Below are 16,114 nucleotides of genomic sequence, written 5' to 3'. Positions count from 1 at the left end.
ACCTTCCTCCTGGTAGTCTTTTCTGTCCTCCTGGAAGAAATACATACATACATATGTCTTTCTTTTTTCAGTATGAGCTCTATGCCCAACATGGGGCTTGAACTCATGGCCTCAAGATCGAGAGCTGCATGCTCTACTGACTGAACAAGTCAGGTGCCCCGGGAATACATCCTTTAATAATTCAATTATCTTTCATTTTGTAGCTCTGAAAATACTGCCTCCCAGTTTTACCCCCCATGTTATGGCTTAGCTGTACATAAAATTCTAGGCTGATAATTATCTTCCTCAGCTTTGAAGGTATTATCCCACGGTCTTCTGGATTTTATGCCATCAACAAGTTTGCTAGCAGCCTAACAGTTGTTACTTCACAAATAGCATGTCTTCTCTCACGGGGGAATACATGCATCTAAGCAGACTATGATAAATGAATGTGTTTGTGCTAGAGTCATCACTCCACATGAGATTTCCAATTTCAGGGATTAGGCAGGGAAGATGATAGAAGCATCCTCTCATCATTTACAAAGGAGCATGGCAGGAGCATGGCCACTGGGACCAAAAGGAAGCCCTGCGAGACGGTCTACCTCCAGCTACACCCTTGCCTCCGGGGGGACGAAGAATGCCTTGCCCAGAAACCCGTAGGTCACACGAGGGTAAAAAGGGACGCCAAGGACCCTCATTTTTATACTCCTATGAGTTACTTTTCTTTCCTCTTGTGCTTCCCACTTCCTATAATAGGACAACTCTATACTTTGAGCTTATAAGACAAGTTTGATAAAATAGTACATTTAAAACTTTTAGTTTAGCCCTTCCTGGCCAATGTTTATGTTCAGATTACTAAAAACATGTATCTAGGAATATGGTACAGAACAGATCTCACCTTGCAGATGAAATAGCTAAAATTTTGGCCTCTTTATTGATCTTGAGTACTATATTTGGCTTGGAAACGATGTACAACAAATAGTTCCAATTAAGATACCACAAACTAAGTTTTTCTTCCAGATCTCTAAATGCTCATGGAGGGCCAACTTCCATGGTACATAGCACACAGCACAGACTTGAGAGTAGGTTCCACAGAAAATATTCATGTAAGCCAAACAGAGAAAGATGCTATTTGTTTCTCATTACATAAATATTGCCTGAACTTATCTAACCAACAAACTTATTTTTCTAAAAGTTAATCTGTGACAGAAAGTACTATCGTGCTTGCTGGGTGCCATTCTCATTTGAATCATATCCAAAAAGTCTAGAAATAACTCAGAACTAGAAAGTGGCCCAAGTGCTAAGGCTGTCTATGGTTCTTGCTACAAAATAGTTGCCAGTCTAATCTGAATGTTTAAAAAGAATGACAGGAATTACAGGGTTCTTGATTTCAAGAGAACTTCCCAGAAGGAGGGGGTGGACCAAGAAATCCACCTGCCTGCTTGGTGGCAGCTCGTGAAGGGGCAAGGCCAAGAATCTTCTGGATGTTCTGTGAAGAAAACAGAATTAAAACTGGGTTTTAATATGAGATAGAGAGAAGAGTGTTTCACATAGATCCCATAGGAACAGAAGGCATATAAGTTAAAAGTACCACTATGACCTAAAAAAGGACAATTACTACTACCATGTTATTTTTTAATAGTTTTTTAAAAAAGACTTTTATTTATTTGTCGGATGGAGAGAGAAAGCGCACAAGCGTAGGGAGCAGCAGGCAGAGGGCGATGCGGGCTCCCTGCTGAGCAAAGAGCCTGATGTGGGACTCGATCCCAAGACCCTGCGATCATGACCTGAGCGGAAGGCAAACGCTTAACCAAATGAGCCACCCAGGCTTCCCACTATGGTGTCACTTTTTAAAAGACCTACAACATGATGGAGATCACAGGGCAGTAAGAGCCCTCTCACCTAATGGGACTTTGGTCCACAACCAAAGATGCTGATTTTTTCAAGTGGAGAATCATTAAAAGAGGTAATCTTTTATTTCAACACGAAGCATATAAAGTATATTCATTAGCTGTTTCTTACAGCAAGTCCTTTTCTTTCAGTACGGATCATCAGCTGGATTTGGTCATTACTGCACCACCTAAAGCTGAAACTGAAATGCTCACTTTCAGTTTTTTCTGAGTGCTAAGGGCTTAGGTTCCTGCACAGCAATCTGAGTCCAGAATCCTCCTAGATTTCTAGCACCTCCCCTCATCTTTTCACTTGTCTCATTATATCCAATTCAGCAGGCTTTTTTTAAAATCCACTTCATTAAAGTAGTTCTCATAAAAATCACTTTATATTTTTATTTTATTACTTACTGTAACATTAAATTAAATGACATAAATACAAAAACATGTAAAACCAGCATAAACAGTTTTAGGATAAACAGAGGCTCTTGAAAAGCAATGACTCACTCACCTGGTAGGAACAGACAGGTGTGGGCGTACCAGAGAGCAAACCACGAGTGGAGAGTGTGATGCGGGCACTGAACCCTATGCCTTTTTAAAGCAGGAAGTAAGAGGGTTTGTGAATGTGGAGAGCTTCAGTTAAGGGTCAGGTGTTAAGATTTTTTTTTTTTGAAGATTTTATTTATTTATTTGACAGAGAGAGAGAGGGTGAGAAAGAGATCACACGTTGGCAGAGAGGCAGGCAGACAGAGAGAGGAGAAGCAGGCTCCCTGCTGAGCAGAGAGCCTGATATGGGGCTCTATCCCAGGACCCCGGGATCATGACCCGAGCCAAAGGCAGAGGCCTAATTCACTGAGCCACCCAGGTGCCCCAGGTGTTAAGATTTTGTACAGCATTCATTAGAGGGAAAAACCTTAAAGATCATCTACTTCCTCTTGCTCGATTCTTTCATTTTGTTTTGAGGAATTCCAATGAGAACCTGGAAGAAGTGTGATGGTTTGTCCAAAATTACAAAGTTTAAATGAAGAGCAAAGTTAGAATTAAAACCCATGTGTCTGGCTTCAGGATCGGATGGATTCTCTTACACAGCAGGAGCTGAAGCTCTGGTCTTCAGAACACACTGCATCCCCACGGAGGGCAGGTGGGCGCGCGCACATTCATGCCGTAGTCACCGAGTACCGAGTACCCGTGGCACGTAGCGCGCCATGACAATACCCACATCCAGCCCTTTCTGAAGTGCATACAATCCCCCAATCCTTCATCCTCAGAAATGAGGAGTGCTACTGACTTGAGTGTTTCCATTTCTGACACAGCACACCGTCATAATACGACAGAATATGGAAATACGCAGACACAACTTTAAGAACTCATTCAAATTATATTTATCACAAAATACTTCATTCATTCGTTTACGCATCAGTCCACACACTCACTATACTGCAGCTTGTGCTTTACTTTTTTTTAATAATTGACATATAATGTATTATTTGTTTCAGGGGCACAAGTCTGTGATTCAACAGTCTTATATAATACCCAGTGCTCATTATAACACATACTCCCCAATGTGTATCACCCAGCTACCCCATCCCCCCAAACCCCTTGTGGTTTACTTTAAAAAGAAATCTGGGAAGAAGCTAAGGAAAAAAAAATCATTAGATCAGGCTGCTTTTCCTTAGCAAAGCTGGAGAATGTACTACTTTTGCAATAAAAAATAGCTCCTTCATCCCTACTTCTAAAAAGGTGCACAAAACAATAAGAACAAATGATATAATGTCACTAATTTCCAATTTCTTTTATTTAATCAGTAAGTGTTTACTGACCACCTACAATATATGCAGCATTAAGCAAGGCATTACAGGAAATTACTTTAAAGATAAAATTGGAAAAAATAAGACATTACAGAATCAGCTGCTGATAAACACATCCGTCTAGTTAACAAACAATAATACAGTCTAGACAAAACATACTAGACATCCTTGATCAGTTATTCTGTAGAGACAGGGGCCAATTAAGTGAGTCCTTACCATTTTAGAGATAAAAACTAGGATGAAGCCTCTGGTGCCCTTTAAATTACATGTTTACTATAATTTAAAGACCACAACTCAAAGGAAAATAGGAAATACATTGGAGGGTAGTCTGCTGACAGTCTCATTTATGAAATAAAAACATCTAAATGACTACTGGACGCAAGTCCACTGCTGCAGATGGGAAGAGCTCGAACAACAAAAATGTTAAACGGACGCACTTCCGTGGCAAGGCTGTGGCTCCCGGCAATCCAGGCAGCTCCATATTTTGTTCTCCTGCAGCTCTTAGCACAGCCTCCCCTTGGGAACACTAAGTCTGTCAATGTTCATTACTCAAGTATCTATATTTTAATGTAAATGCTTTCTATTCACCGCATGCAATCTCATCCTTGTGAAATTCTAAACAATGTTTAAATTCCTATAGTTTCACATATGAACCCAGGTCTTTTGATGGTTTCTCTTAGATAAAATTTTCTCTGCTTCCCTGTCTGTGAAGTCTTTTTGGTGTAGGAGAGAACTGATGCTCTCAAGATACAAAAAAGATGGGTAAAAGAAAAGAGATCACCATTCTCTCCACAGTAATAATACCATCCAACATTCCATGCACCTTAAAGTTTCCAAATAGTTCTAAGGACTGGATGCCAGGCTTCAGTTATCCTTGCTTTGGAGATGAGAAAGTTGAGACAGAGAGGTTACAAGTCAGGATGTGAACGGACATACAACTCAAAGTATAGTTTTTCTCTATTAAACCACTCTTTAAGAGATGGTTATCTTAGTAATAAAAAATAATCTTGTAGCACGCCTGGCCTGTAAAGACTATATATAAGCACAAGAATATGTTATATTGTTAAGTAATTAACGCAGGGGCGCCTGAGTGGCTCAGTCGGTGAAACATCTGCCTTTAGCTCAGGTCATGATCCCAGGGTCCTGGGACTGAGCCCCCACGTTGGGCTCCCTGCTCGGTGGGGAGCCTGCTCCTCCCTCTGCCCCCCACCCCGTCGTGCTCTCTGTCTCTCAAATAAACAAGTCTTTAAAAAAGTAAATGCATATAAATCAAACCCACAGAACGTCCAGCACCCAGAGTGAACCCTAACGTAAACTGGGGACTCTGGATGACAATGAAGCGTCGTGGTAAGCTCGAGGACTAGAACACATGCAGCACCCCGGCGCTGGGGGACATCGTGGGTGAGGGTGAGACTACACACATGCCAGGGCAGTGACAAGATGGGACAGGTCCGTACCTTCGCTCAATTTTGCGGGGAACCTAAAACTGCTTTAAAAAATAGTCTACACAAAATGCATATAAAAACTGTAAAGATATATAAAAAATAGCAGTTCATATACCCTTTTCTCATTCCTTGCCTCCAACTTTTTGAAATATTGCTAAGTGGGATAATTTTTTTTTAATCTTTAAAAAATATTTTATTTCTTTATTTGAGAGAGAGCAAGCAAGTAAGCATGAGCAGGGCGGGTAGCAGGAGAAGAAGGAGACTCCCCACTCAGCACGGAGTCCAACTTGGAGCTCGATCCCACGACTGTGGGATCATAACCTGAGCAGATGCTTAACCAACTGAGCCACCCAAACACCCCTAAACAGGATAATTTAAAATGAAGGTTAGGGCGCCTGGGTGGCTCAGTGGGTTAAGCCGCTGCCTTCGGCTCAGGTCATGATCTCAGGGTCCTGGGATCGAGTCCCACAACCGGCTCTCTGCTCAGCAGGGAGCCTGCTTGCCTTCCTCTCTCTCTGCCTGCCTCTCTGCCTACTTGAGATCTCTCTCTGTCAAATAAATAAATAAAATCTTTTTTAAAAATTTAAAAAAATAAAATAAAATAAAAATAAAATGAAGGCGAGGGGAGCCTGGGTGGCTCATTCCATTAAGCGTCTGCCTTCATTCAGCTCAGGTCATAATCCCAGGGTCCTGGGATGGAGCCCCGCATTAGGATCCCTGTGAGCAGGGAGCCTGCTTCTCCCTCTCCTCCTGCTTGTGTGCGTGCACTCTCTCTCAAATAAATAAATAAAATTTTTAAAAAATAAAATAAAGGTGACTATTTCTATGGGTGCTTTCTCAAAGTGCTAGACATTGTTCTAAGTACTTCACATGCATGTTCTCATTTAATCCTCACAACAACTGAGGCAGGCTTGTTATCCTTACATGCAGATGAGGAAAAAGTAAACTGTCAGACGGCAATTCAATAAATTCTTACTGAGCATGACACTGTAGCAGATACTGTTGTAGATATTATCTCTGTTATGTCTTTCAACAACTTTATCTATTAAACTTGACCTGACTGCGTTCCCATAATCTCTTAATTCTCCTCCAATTTTTCAGGCCTTCTTAGCAAGACTTAGCTTAGAAATATGTATTTTACTAAAAGACAAAAAACTTTAATATATTATAAAGATGATATGGAAGAATACTTAACATACATGCAAAACAGAGTTAGATTTGGTAAGGCTACAGAAAAATATAAAACAATAATTTTGAATTTCTGTCCAGTCCTGTGTAATAGGGTAACAACTGAGGAGTTTATGTCAGAAGGGAAAAACAAAGGAAAAACATTTTCCCATAATCATGACTTCTATTGGCAGGAAACCCAGAAAAATACCACTACAGGATTTGCGTTCCTTCCTCTTTGCAAAGGATGAGAACCGGTGATCAAGAAAAGGAAGTTGTTGGTTGCTAACTGGATATTTTGGGAAGACCCAGGTCACTAGCCATAAACACATTCTGCTAAATGTTATTCCTTAGTCATTTAGCTAAAATAACTCAGCCATGGCAATCCTCAGTTTATTCTTTGTTAGTTTCTCTGACACAAGCAACCAGCCTTCACTTCCAATTGATTACAATTTCTCATCAAGTTCCCATAACATCATCTTTACTACATCCATAAAGCTGTATAGAAATCCGATCACCTTAGATGACCCCACCCAACAACCCCAGGGTTTTCACATTCTATCTAAATTAGCTGTTTTGGAGAATGACGTAGAGATGAAATATTTACTGGAACCAATGGCAGTACCCAGGGGTACCTGAAATACTGCTGGGTCGGCAATCAGAAGACTTGAGTCCCAGCACTGGCAAACCAGGCAAAGCAGCAATAAGGCAGTCTTCTCCCCTTACTGTATCTCCATTGCCCAACCCCCTGGGAAGAAGGGGGATGAATAGATCAATCACTTTCAACCCTTTAGGCCACAGAATCCTTTCTTTAAACAAAAATCTCATGAAAAAACCCACTACAGAAAACAGATAAAATACCATTAGGGACCTGAAGTCTCCTGCTGGACCCTTCAAGCTTCCCACCAAGCACTTTCAAGGGAGCCAAAGTCCCTGTGGCTCTAGCAGTCTAGAATGTGACTATCTTGTAACAAATTATACTGCAGATTTCAACATATATCTTGCAAAGTGGAAATCAAAATTCTGAAAGGAAGAGGAGAACATCAAATTTGCACTAGAGTAATACCACTTCCTTTGTAATGCTGTTGAACATTTTCCGTCCTAGGATGTCTAAAGGCCTTGCTTATAATAAAGGTCTTTTTTTGAGGGGGTAGGGGGATGTCAGGTGACCAAGGAACACCCCAAATCCCCGTCTCTCACCTAACTGTCTGTCCAATGAACATCCCGAGAGCCCGGTTAGCCCTTTACCTGAGGATCCATCAAGGAGAATGTTCTGAGCTTTAGTTCAGTGCAGGAAGACAAGATGTATGTTTGTATGTTATACATGTATGTACGTATGTATGTATAATGAACGGTAGGATGTGGCTGGTACAGAGGAGGTATCTAAGACTCAGAACAAAACTTAAGTCTCCTTGGTTTGAAGAACCAAAGAGCAGGATTTGGGTGACTACAGCAGCTTAAAACTGAGTAAGAAAATCCTAGAAAAACAGTTAACAGAGGAGAAGTTCAAAACTACATTTAAACTCTGCCCAAATCTCTTAAACTATGCAAGTGTAAGCCAGCCTTCAAGCACCCCAACTGAGACTAAAATAACTGAGGTTCGGGTACTGCCTACTGCAAAGGAGACAGAGTCTAAATTTTTGAGTGCCAAGGTAACTGCCTGCTTAACTAAAAAACTCAACACTCTTCCAAAGTATAACAGAATCCAGAGTATCTACCACCTGTCGAAACAAAGTCCAAGATACAATCCACAATAATTAGATACACCAACAAGAAACCTGACCCGTACTTAAGAAAGCCAGCAACAGAGTCCAATCTTCAGATTATCCAAATGTTGGAATCAGTAGATAAGGCTTGTTTGTATTTTAAAGCAGCTAAACAGAGGCATCTGGGTGGCTCAAACATCTGGTTAAGCGTCTGACTCTTGGTTTCGTTCAGGTCATGATCTCAGGGTCACGTGGGCAAGCCCCACATCAGGCTCTGCACTCAGCGAAGAATCTGCTTGAGATTCTCTCTCTCCCTCTGCCCCTCCCCACCCCTGCTTGAGTGCTGTCTCTCTCTAATAAATACATAAAATCTTTTTTTTAAAAAGCAGCTAAATATGCTTTACGCTTAAGGGCATAAAGTATGTTCACAATAAATTAAGAAATAGGAAATCTCAGCAAGGCAAAAAGATAGCAAAAAAAGAGTCAAACGGAAATTCTGAAACTAAAAAATAATATATCACAATTTAAAAATCATTGTGTACGCTTAAGGTTAACTCAGATGAGGGATGACAGAGAAGTCACTAAACTAAACACAGATTAACCAGAAATTATCCTATCTAAAGAGCAGAGAGGAAAAGATTTTTAATAATTGAACAGAGCTGCAGGGTCCTCTTAGACAATACTGAAAAGACAAACATGTAAGAAACTGGAATCAGAAAAGCAGAGAGAAGGAACGGGCGGGCAGGAAAAAAAAACCTCTAGCAGCATAAAAAAAAAAAAAGAAAAATTATTACCCTAGGCACATCCAGCCAAACTGCTGAAAACCAAACTTAAAGGAAAAAAAAAAAATCTAAAAGCAGCCAGAAAAAAGTGACACATCATCTACAGGGATATAGAGATATAAAGGGCTTCTCATCAGAAACAATGGAGGCCAGAAGGTAGTGGAAAGGCATTTTAGAATGCTGAAAGGATTAAAACAAATAAATGAGAAAAACCCAGTTAACCCAGAATTCCTTATCCAGTGAAAATATCCTTTAGGAATAAAGATAAAAATATTTTAGATAAATGAAGATCAAGAGTACTTGGCACCAGCAGACTTACACTACGAGAGAGAGAGAGAGAGAGAGAGAGAGAGAGAGAGTGAGGCATCACCCGTCGCTGCACCGGGAGGGGCTGACACTAAGCAGCGGCACGCTCGGCTCCTGTTACACTCCACCAAGCATTTTGCACTCTGGAGTCTTCTATCCACACCACTCCCAATGCCAAGAATGCTCCAATAAAGAGCGCCTGTGGGGGGCTCAGTCGGTCTGTCTTCAGCTCAGGTCAGGATCTCAGGGTCCTGGGATCCAGCCCTACATCGGGCTCCCTGCTTGGCGGGGAGCCTGCTTCTCCTCTCCCTCTGCCTGTCCCTCTGTCTGCCACTCTGCCTACTTGTGCTCTATCAAATAAATACATAAAATCTTAAAAAAGAAAAAAAAAAGATGCTCTGATAAGATTGGAAAAGCCCTACTCATCCTGTAACTAAAATGGCCCCTTTGTAAAGAACCTTAGCTTCATCCCTTAGCCATTTTGCTTCCAAAACATGCTTTTTTCCCCCCTCTGATGCCATTTTGTACACACACACACACACACACACACACACCCCAAAAGGCATCAATCATACTCTCCTATTACATACGGGTCTGTCTTTCCACACAGATTGTGAGTTTTACAAAGGCAGAAACCATTGCGTTTTACCCCCTATCCTCAGCATCAAAGAAGAACTTGTGGCCCTGTATAAAGACTGAATCAATCTTCAGCAATGACAGGCAATATTCAAAATAAAGCCTTGAACTCATGCACTGAAACAGTTCACAAAGAGATCAGGTTAAGGTAATGCCCAATCATCTGTTCTTCTCACTTACTAGGTAAGCTCTCATTTTTCTGAACCGCCCGCATTCTCTGACTGACGTGAGGCTGAGTACTAAAAATGAAAACACTCTGCTTGTAGACGAGCTGTACTGACATTAATGAACTGAGATCTGAGTCTTGAATGAAGTGGCATATGTAATGATGAGGAACAGGAGACGGCAGGCACTTGGGTCTTCTTACTTTGATGGCTTTAAGATATACTGACGTGACATGATGAGACCTGCTTTTATACAAACACATAGGGCGTATCAAAATTCTTTGCCCTAAGAAACCCAAGAGTGAAAAAAATAAAATCTACTTATTTTTATCACTCTCCTGGGCGCATATACCTGTTGAAAGAGACAATGATGAATTCTCACTGATACTTTCGCAGATATAGTCCTACATACATAAAGTTGCATGTTAAGATACGGGTGACAAAAGAAAGAAAATAAAACTCTTTCTTCCATTCTTCCTCAGAACCACTAATCCTGCTTTCAAAGACAGAGAATTCCATTCATAAGTTTTACAGTTGTATAAATTCATTAGACAAGGCCAGTTTCCCCTTAGCTGTTTACCAGGTAAGTCTGCTTGGGTTTCTCCTGAGATTAGAGTACTTTTTATAGAGGAGACTGCCATTTATACAATCTATTGCTAGCTCATAAGAAGAAGAAAATTTAAAAAGCAGGTACTTTAATTTGGGGAATTAAGGAAATTTCCTTCTATTCTTGAATTCACTAGCCGGGACTGACTTAACACCCCAGCTGGAAGCTGGCAGACCTACCATTTCCGCTGCTGCAAATTCACACAAAAGAAACAGTTGCGGTGTGAAGGTCAAGGCAGCTAATCATTTAATCACTAAGCATTAAGGAATTTTAAAAAAGGAAAAAGATAAAATGAGAAAAGGTAATTAGATTTATTTTCAGTTAGCGGCATATCACCCTGATTCAAGCTATAAAAAGCAACTTTGGGGCTCCTGGGTGGCTCAGTGGGTTAAAGCCTCTGCCTTCAGCTCAGGTCATGATCTCAGAGTCCAATCGAGCCCCGCATCGGGCTCTCTGCTCAGCAGGGAGCCTTCTTCCACCTCTCTCTCTCTCTGCCTGCCTCTCTGCCTACTTGTGAGTTTTGGCTGTCAAATAAATAAATAAAATCTTAAAAAAAAAAAAAAGGCAACTTTATCCTATCTTGGGCTGGGGAATAAATATTAAATTTGTAAAGTACCCCAAAGGAGGGGGCACTAATTGATCCATTAAAAAAATGTGACCCTAAGAACTAACATCCTGTATCATTGTCTTCTGATTATCGTAACATGGTAAGGTAATCCACCAACCTCTTTTTACCTTTATGAAAACTGAGACTCACAGAGACTCCAAGAGGTTGACATTCCCAAGGACACTCGGCCAATAAAGTGGCAACAAGATTCAAACACTGATGTTTTACCTCCAAACACTGTATTTCCTCAACCTTCCAATCCGTTCTTCCTCTCTCCCCATCACTTTGAAGTTTCTGAAGTGTCTTAAAATCTATTTCATCATCAGCTTAGCATTACTTTTGCTTTCCCTTGAAACCTCTTAAGGCAATAGTGAATTATTTAATAAAATCCTAGCATGGGGAAAAATATGTACTAGATGAAAACCAGATTCATATATACCTATGTGAACTAGTAACACGTCATAAAATCGTTAGTTTAGATCCAAAGTTCAATCTTTGTTTCCTCTGCTTCTACTCTGAATGACTAATAGAAGTAATTTTAAATGTATTTGTATAACCTCATATTTGATAACAATTTTGAAGGTGAAGCTATAGGTAGAAAAATTAACCTTTTAATCTCAAAAGAAACAAAAGTTTCATGAGGGTAAGGCCCATAATTATGTCAATTTTGTTTAAAACTGTATACTAAGCACCCAGCACAGAGCCTGACACGATATATCTGTGCTCAATTTTGTTGAGTGAATAAATGAACAAAAATCTATCAAGGAATTATTACTAATGTGATAATGATCTCTTAAGGATAGGGTAAGATGACTGAAGCAGAGAGATGCCCTTAAATCAACCTTATATTATGCCCCCATCATAATAAAGGGAGCATTATTGTCACGAAGGGAATAGAGCTGGTTGGTTTAATTACACTATCACTCACATTTAGTAAAGGAAGTGGATTCTGGTTAACCCTGTAGAGATGTTATTAACTGACATATGTAAATATAGTCATAATCTTTCACAAAAAACTTTAAAAACATAAATTCAGGAAACCCAGTGGTCAAAGTAATCACTTCAGCAATTAAATTGTTAGCACTTTCAAGGCACTTATAACAAATGTTTCTCACTCTCCTAGACACTATACTCTCATTTACTACTATCAGAAGGCTTCCTTGTTAAAACAAGCAAGGCCATCCCCAAAGCTGGAGGTAACCTGCATAAAATACTCATGGTTTTTACATGTTTAGCATAAAAATTAACCTTGAGCGAATGAAATTATGGTTTTACTCACTGAGCGAATGAAATTGTGGTTTTACTGACTGAAAGGAAAACATTAAAAATTACCCTTTAATACACGGTCTCAAGCTGGTGGAGAATTGAAGGCTTAGGATGAACAATGCTGGGTAAAACGATGCAGTAGCTGTGAATGTCAGCTGGCAAAACCTCAAAAAATTGAACATAAAATCATAGCATGACCCAGTAATTCCACTTCTGGGTCCGTACCCAGAAGTGTAAGCAGGAACTCAGACAGACGTTGATACACCGTGTTCACAGCAGCCCCGCTCACGACGGGCAAAAGGTGGAAGCAACCCAGCACCCACCGACAGATACGTGGAAAAACAAGACGGGATATCTACTCAATGAGATATTTGGCCTCAGAAAAGGGAGGAAATTCTGACACGTGCTACAATGTGGATGAACCTTGAAAACGTGCTAGTCACAAAAGGACACATATTATATGATTCTACTCCTGTGAAATCAGATCCACAAGTCTGAGTGGTCCAGTGCGCAGAGACAGAAAGCGGAATGGCGGCTGCCAGCAACTGAGGGGTGGGAGTCATGGAGAGTCGCTATAGGATTTTCAGTGTAGGAAGATGAAAACCTTTAAAGGTGGACAGCGGGGATGGCTGTACAGCAATGTAAATCTACTTCGTGTCATAGAACTGGCCTATTGAAAATGGCTAAATAGTGAATTTTATGTCTATTTTAACACAACAAATGAGAAAGATTAACAGCACTGCAATGACCGAATACAGGAAACGTGAAAGTAGAGTCTGGACATCAGAGAGGACTAGGTGGGGAATTCTGCAGAATTCGGCTGCCACAGGCAGTCACACTGGCAAGTCTAACCCCCAGAGACCCCCCAGGCATGTCATCTAGACATCTGGCCTACTCCTCCACATTCTTTTGCTCTAAGGGTTCAGGGCACACTGCCTAGCCCACCCTAGGACACCAGCACATTTCGAATGATCTCTTACTACGGAAGCTATGAAGAAAGGAGGAGTGCCTCCACTCAAACACTTGTCACCGGGACTAAAAGACCTTCCCACTTCAGAGGTGAATTTAGGTAGGGACTCCAGACACAAACTACCGGGCTGCTGGCAGGGATGTGCCGTATCACGTGCACACCGGATTCGAGGCCAGTCATTCACCTCACTGCATTCTTCTGACCCTCTGGCTTCTGTGTCTTCGAAAAAAAGCAGGCAAACTGTGATCTCAAATGAATCCATGTTTTTATGTTTTCCTTCCTAAAAATCACGTAAAGTTGACAAAGCGGAAGAGGCCACAGAAGGAATACGGCATGGCAGTATGAACTCCAAATGGACTGGCTCACCATTTAAAGGCAAAGAATGAAACTGAAAAGTACGAACAGAAAACATGGATGAATTTCCTTGAAACTTTCGCGTACAGAAGAACTTTCTAACCGTAATTTAAATCCCAGGGGCACGTGGGTGGCTCAATTGTTAAGTGTCTCCCTTCAGCTCAGGTCATGATCCCAGGCTCCTGGGATCGAGCCCCACACTGGGCTCCCTGCTCGGCGGGAAGCCTGCTTCTCCCTCTCCCGCTCGCCCTTGTGTTCCCTCTCTTGCTGTGTTTCTCTCTGTCAAATAAATAAATAAAAATCTTAAATAAATAAATAAATTCCAGAAGCCATAAAAGACAAATCTGACTGAAAAAAAAAATCCAGTAAATAAAATTTTGTGTGGCAAAAACCACCATTAAGTACAAATGAAACACAAATGACAAACTGGAAAATTATATGCAACTTACAGCACCCAGAGAAAGCTAATCTCCCACCTAAGAGCTTGAAATTCAAAAAAGACCAACAACCCAATAGAGAAATAGGCAACAGGCATACACAGTCTCTTGCCACCAAAGAAAGAAAAGAGTTTATGAACAGCTCTGAGACAAACAGGGATGCTCAATCCAAAATGCAAATTAAAGCCACCATGAGGTAGCGATTCTTATCAGATGGGTAAAAACGCAAAAGAAATTTCTGTGGCAAGGTTGGCAGAAACATGCATTTTCATATCTTGCTCTTGGGAATAAAAAACGGTATAGCCCCAGTTTGCCAAGTTTATAAATTTATATTTTGGTGTAGCATCTACTATCCGTTTGACATATACTTGTCAGGTACATACTACGTACTATACATAGGTACATAGGTACTTTAAAGTATACGTAGACAATTAAGAAATCATTACCTTGAAAGAGCTGGAGAGGAAAGGAGAAAATATAGATAAAAATAACAAGTAGACAAAACCAGATAAAAACTCCAATAATATAATGAGGAATATGACCTATCATTACGGAAACTTGAGTCATTCTCTATTGGTTTCCCCATCACTCACTCTACTTTACATCCCCAAACAAGCAAACAAAAACCGCCAATTCATTACGTTCCTTTAAAACTACTTTATGCCAGGGGCTGCCTGGGTGGCTCAGTAGGTTAAAGCCTCTGCCTTCGGCTCAGGTCATGATCCCAGGGTCCTGGGATCAAGCCCCGCATCGGGCTCTCTGCTCAGCAGGGAGCCTGCTTCCTCTCCTCTCTCTCTGCCTGCCTCTCTGCCTACTTGTGATCTCTGTCTGTCAAATAAATAAATAAAATCTTTTAAAAAAAAAAAACTACTTTATGCCAAGTATATATGTGAAACCAAGTGGCCTACTTTTTTGCCTAAGAATGGCTTCATTGGGGAAATCATAGTACGGCTATAATTTGAATTTCTGAAAGCCTCCTATTTTATAGCTGCTCATTTCATAGGCACCTTCACAATTACCACGTAACCTAAGACCCTAAAAAGTAAACAAAACAAAACAAAAAAGCCCATGGAAATAGCCAATTAACAAGCATTTTAATTCAAAGAGAGAAGCATAATTTTCATAGTAACATTTCAGGTGCTAAGGTATGTCAGACTGGATAGAAGTTCACAATCCTCTAGTACGTATGCTAACAATTAGTGACAAACAGGTACAGAAAGAACATGCAACTGGTAAAATAAAAATGATAAAAGTAGGTCACTTTGGTGATTTTTCTAAGACTTTTAATATGTTAAAATACCTTGTTTAAAATTGGGGTAACAGGGGCACCTGGGTGGCTCAGTGGGTTAAAGCCTCTGCCTTTGGCTCAGGTCATGATCCCAGGGTCCTGGGATTTAGCCCCACATCGGGCTCTCTGCTCAGCAGGGAGCCTGCTTCCCTCTCTCTCTGCCTGCCTCTCTGTCTACTTGTGATCTCTGTCAAATAAGTAAATAAAATCTTAAAAAAATAAAATAAAATTGGGGTAACAAAATTAACCGCCCAAGATGAGTACTGACACTCAGGACGCGGCAACAAGTTAGGATCACCACTGATCTTGGGGAAGAGAACTGCACACCAAAAGAAATCTTTAAAATACAACACTTTTATATTAGCTACGCACTCCTATAGCTCTTCCATATTTTTCTCTTATTAGTATCAGTGCATGGAATGGGACAAGGAGAAGTAAAAATTATGAGTATGCATCCTTCCTGACTCAAAACACATTGACTCTGTGTGTGTCGGGGGTGGGGGGTTGCTGCTCCTTTCCTCCCTTTCTCTATACTCAATAAGCAATTATTTTATTAAGCTGTGCCAATCTAGAATCTACTGTTCCTATTTTAACTTTATAGCACAAATTGTACACTATGGTTCTCAGGGGTTAGCATATCATGCTAGTCCACTGCCTGTTTTTATAAATAAAGGTTTACTGGAATACAGTCATACTCATTTAC

At 40.6% G+C, this 16,114-nt stretch overlaps 1 protein-coding gene across 1 annotated transcript in view; it reads right to left on the bottom strand.

Annotated features, from left to right (window-relative positions):
• Positions 1–885: 885 nt before the first annotated feature.
• Positions 886–16,114, bottom strand: part of TMCO1 (transmembrane and coiled-coil domains 1) — a 45,528-nt gene continuing 30,299 nt past the window's right edge. Inside the window, exon 7 of the mRNA XM_032872984.1 lies at positions 886–1,468. Within this exon, the coding sequence (XP_032728875.1) occupies positions 1,370–1,468 (99 nt within the window). The 3' untranslated portion in view covers positions 886–1,369. The remainder of the gene's footprint in view (positions 1,469–16,114) is intronic.

The sequence above is a fragment of the Lontra canadensis genome, unplaced genomic scaffold, assembly GCF_010015895.1.
Source record: "Lontra canadensis isolate GAN:19392208 unplaced genomic scaffold, GSC_riverotter_1.0 scaffold46, whole genome shotgun sequence".
Lineage (NCBI taxonomy): Eukaryota > Metazoa > Chordata > Mammalia > Carnivora > Mustelidae > Lontra > Lontra canadensis.
The sequence above is the reverse complement of the archived record's forward strand: the minus strand, read 5'-3'. Positions and strand labels throughout refer to the sequence as shown.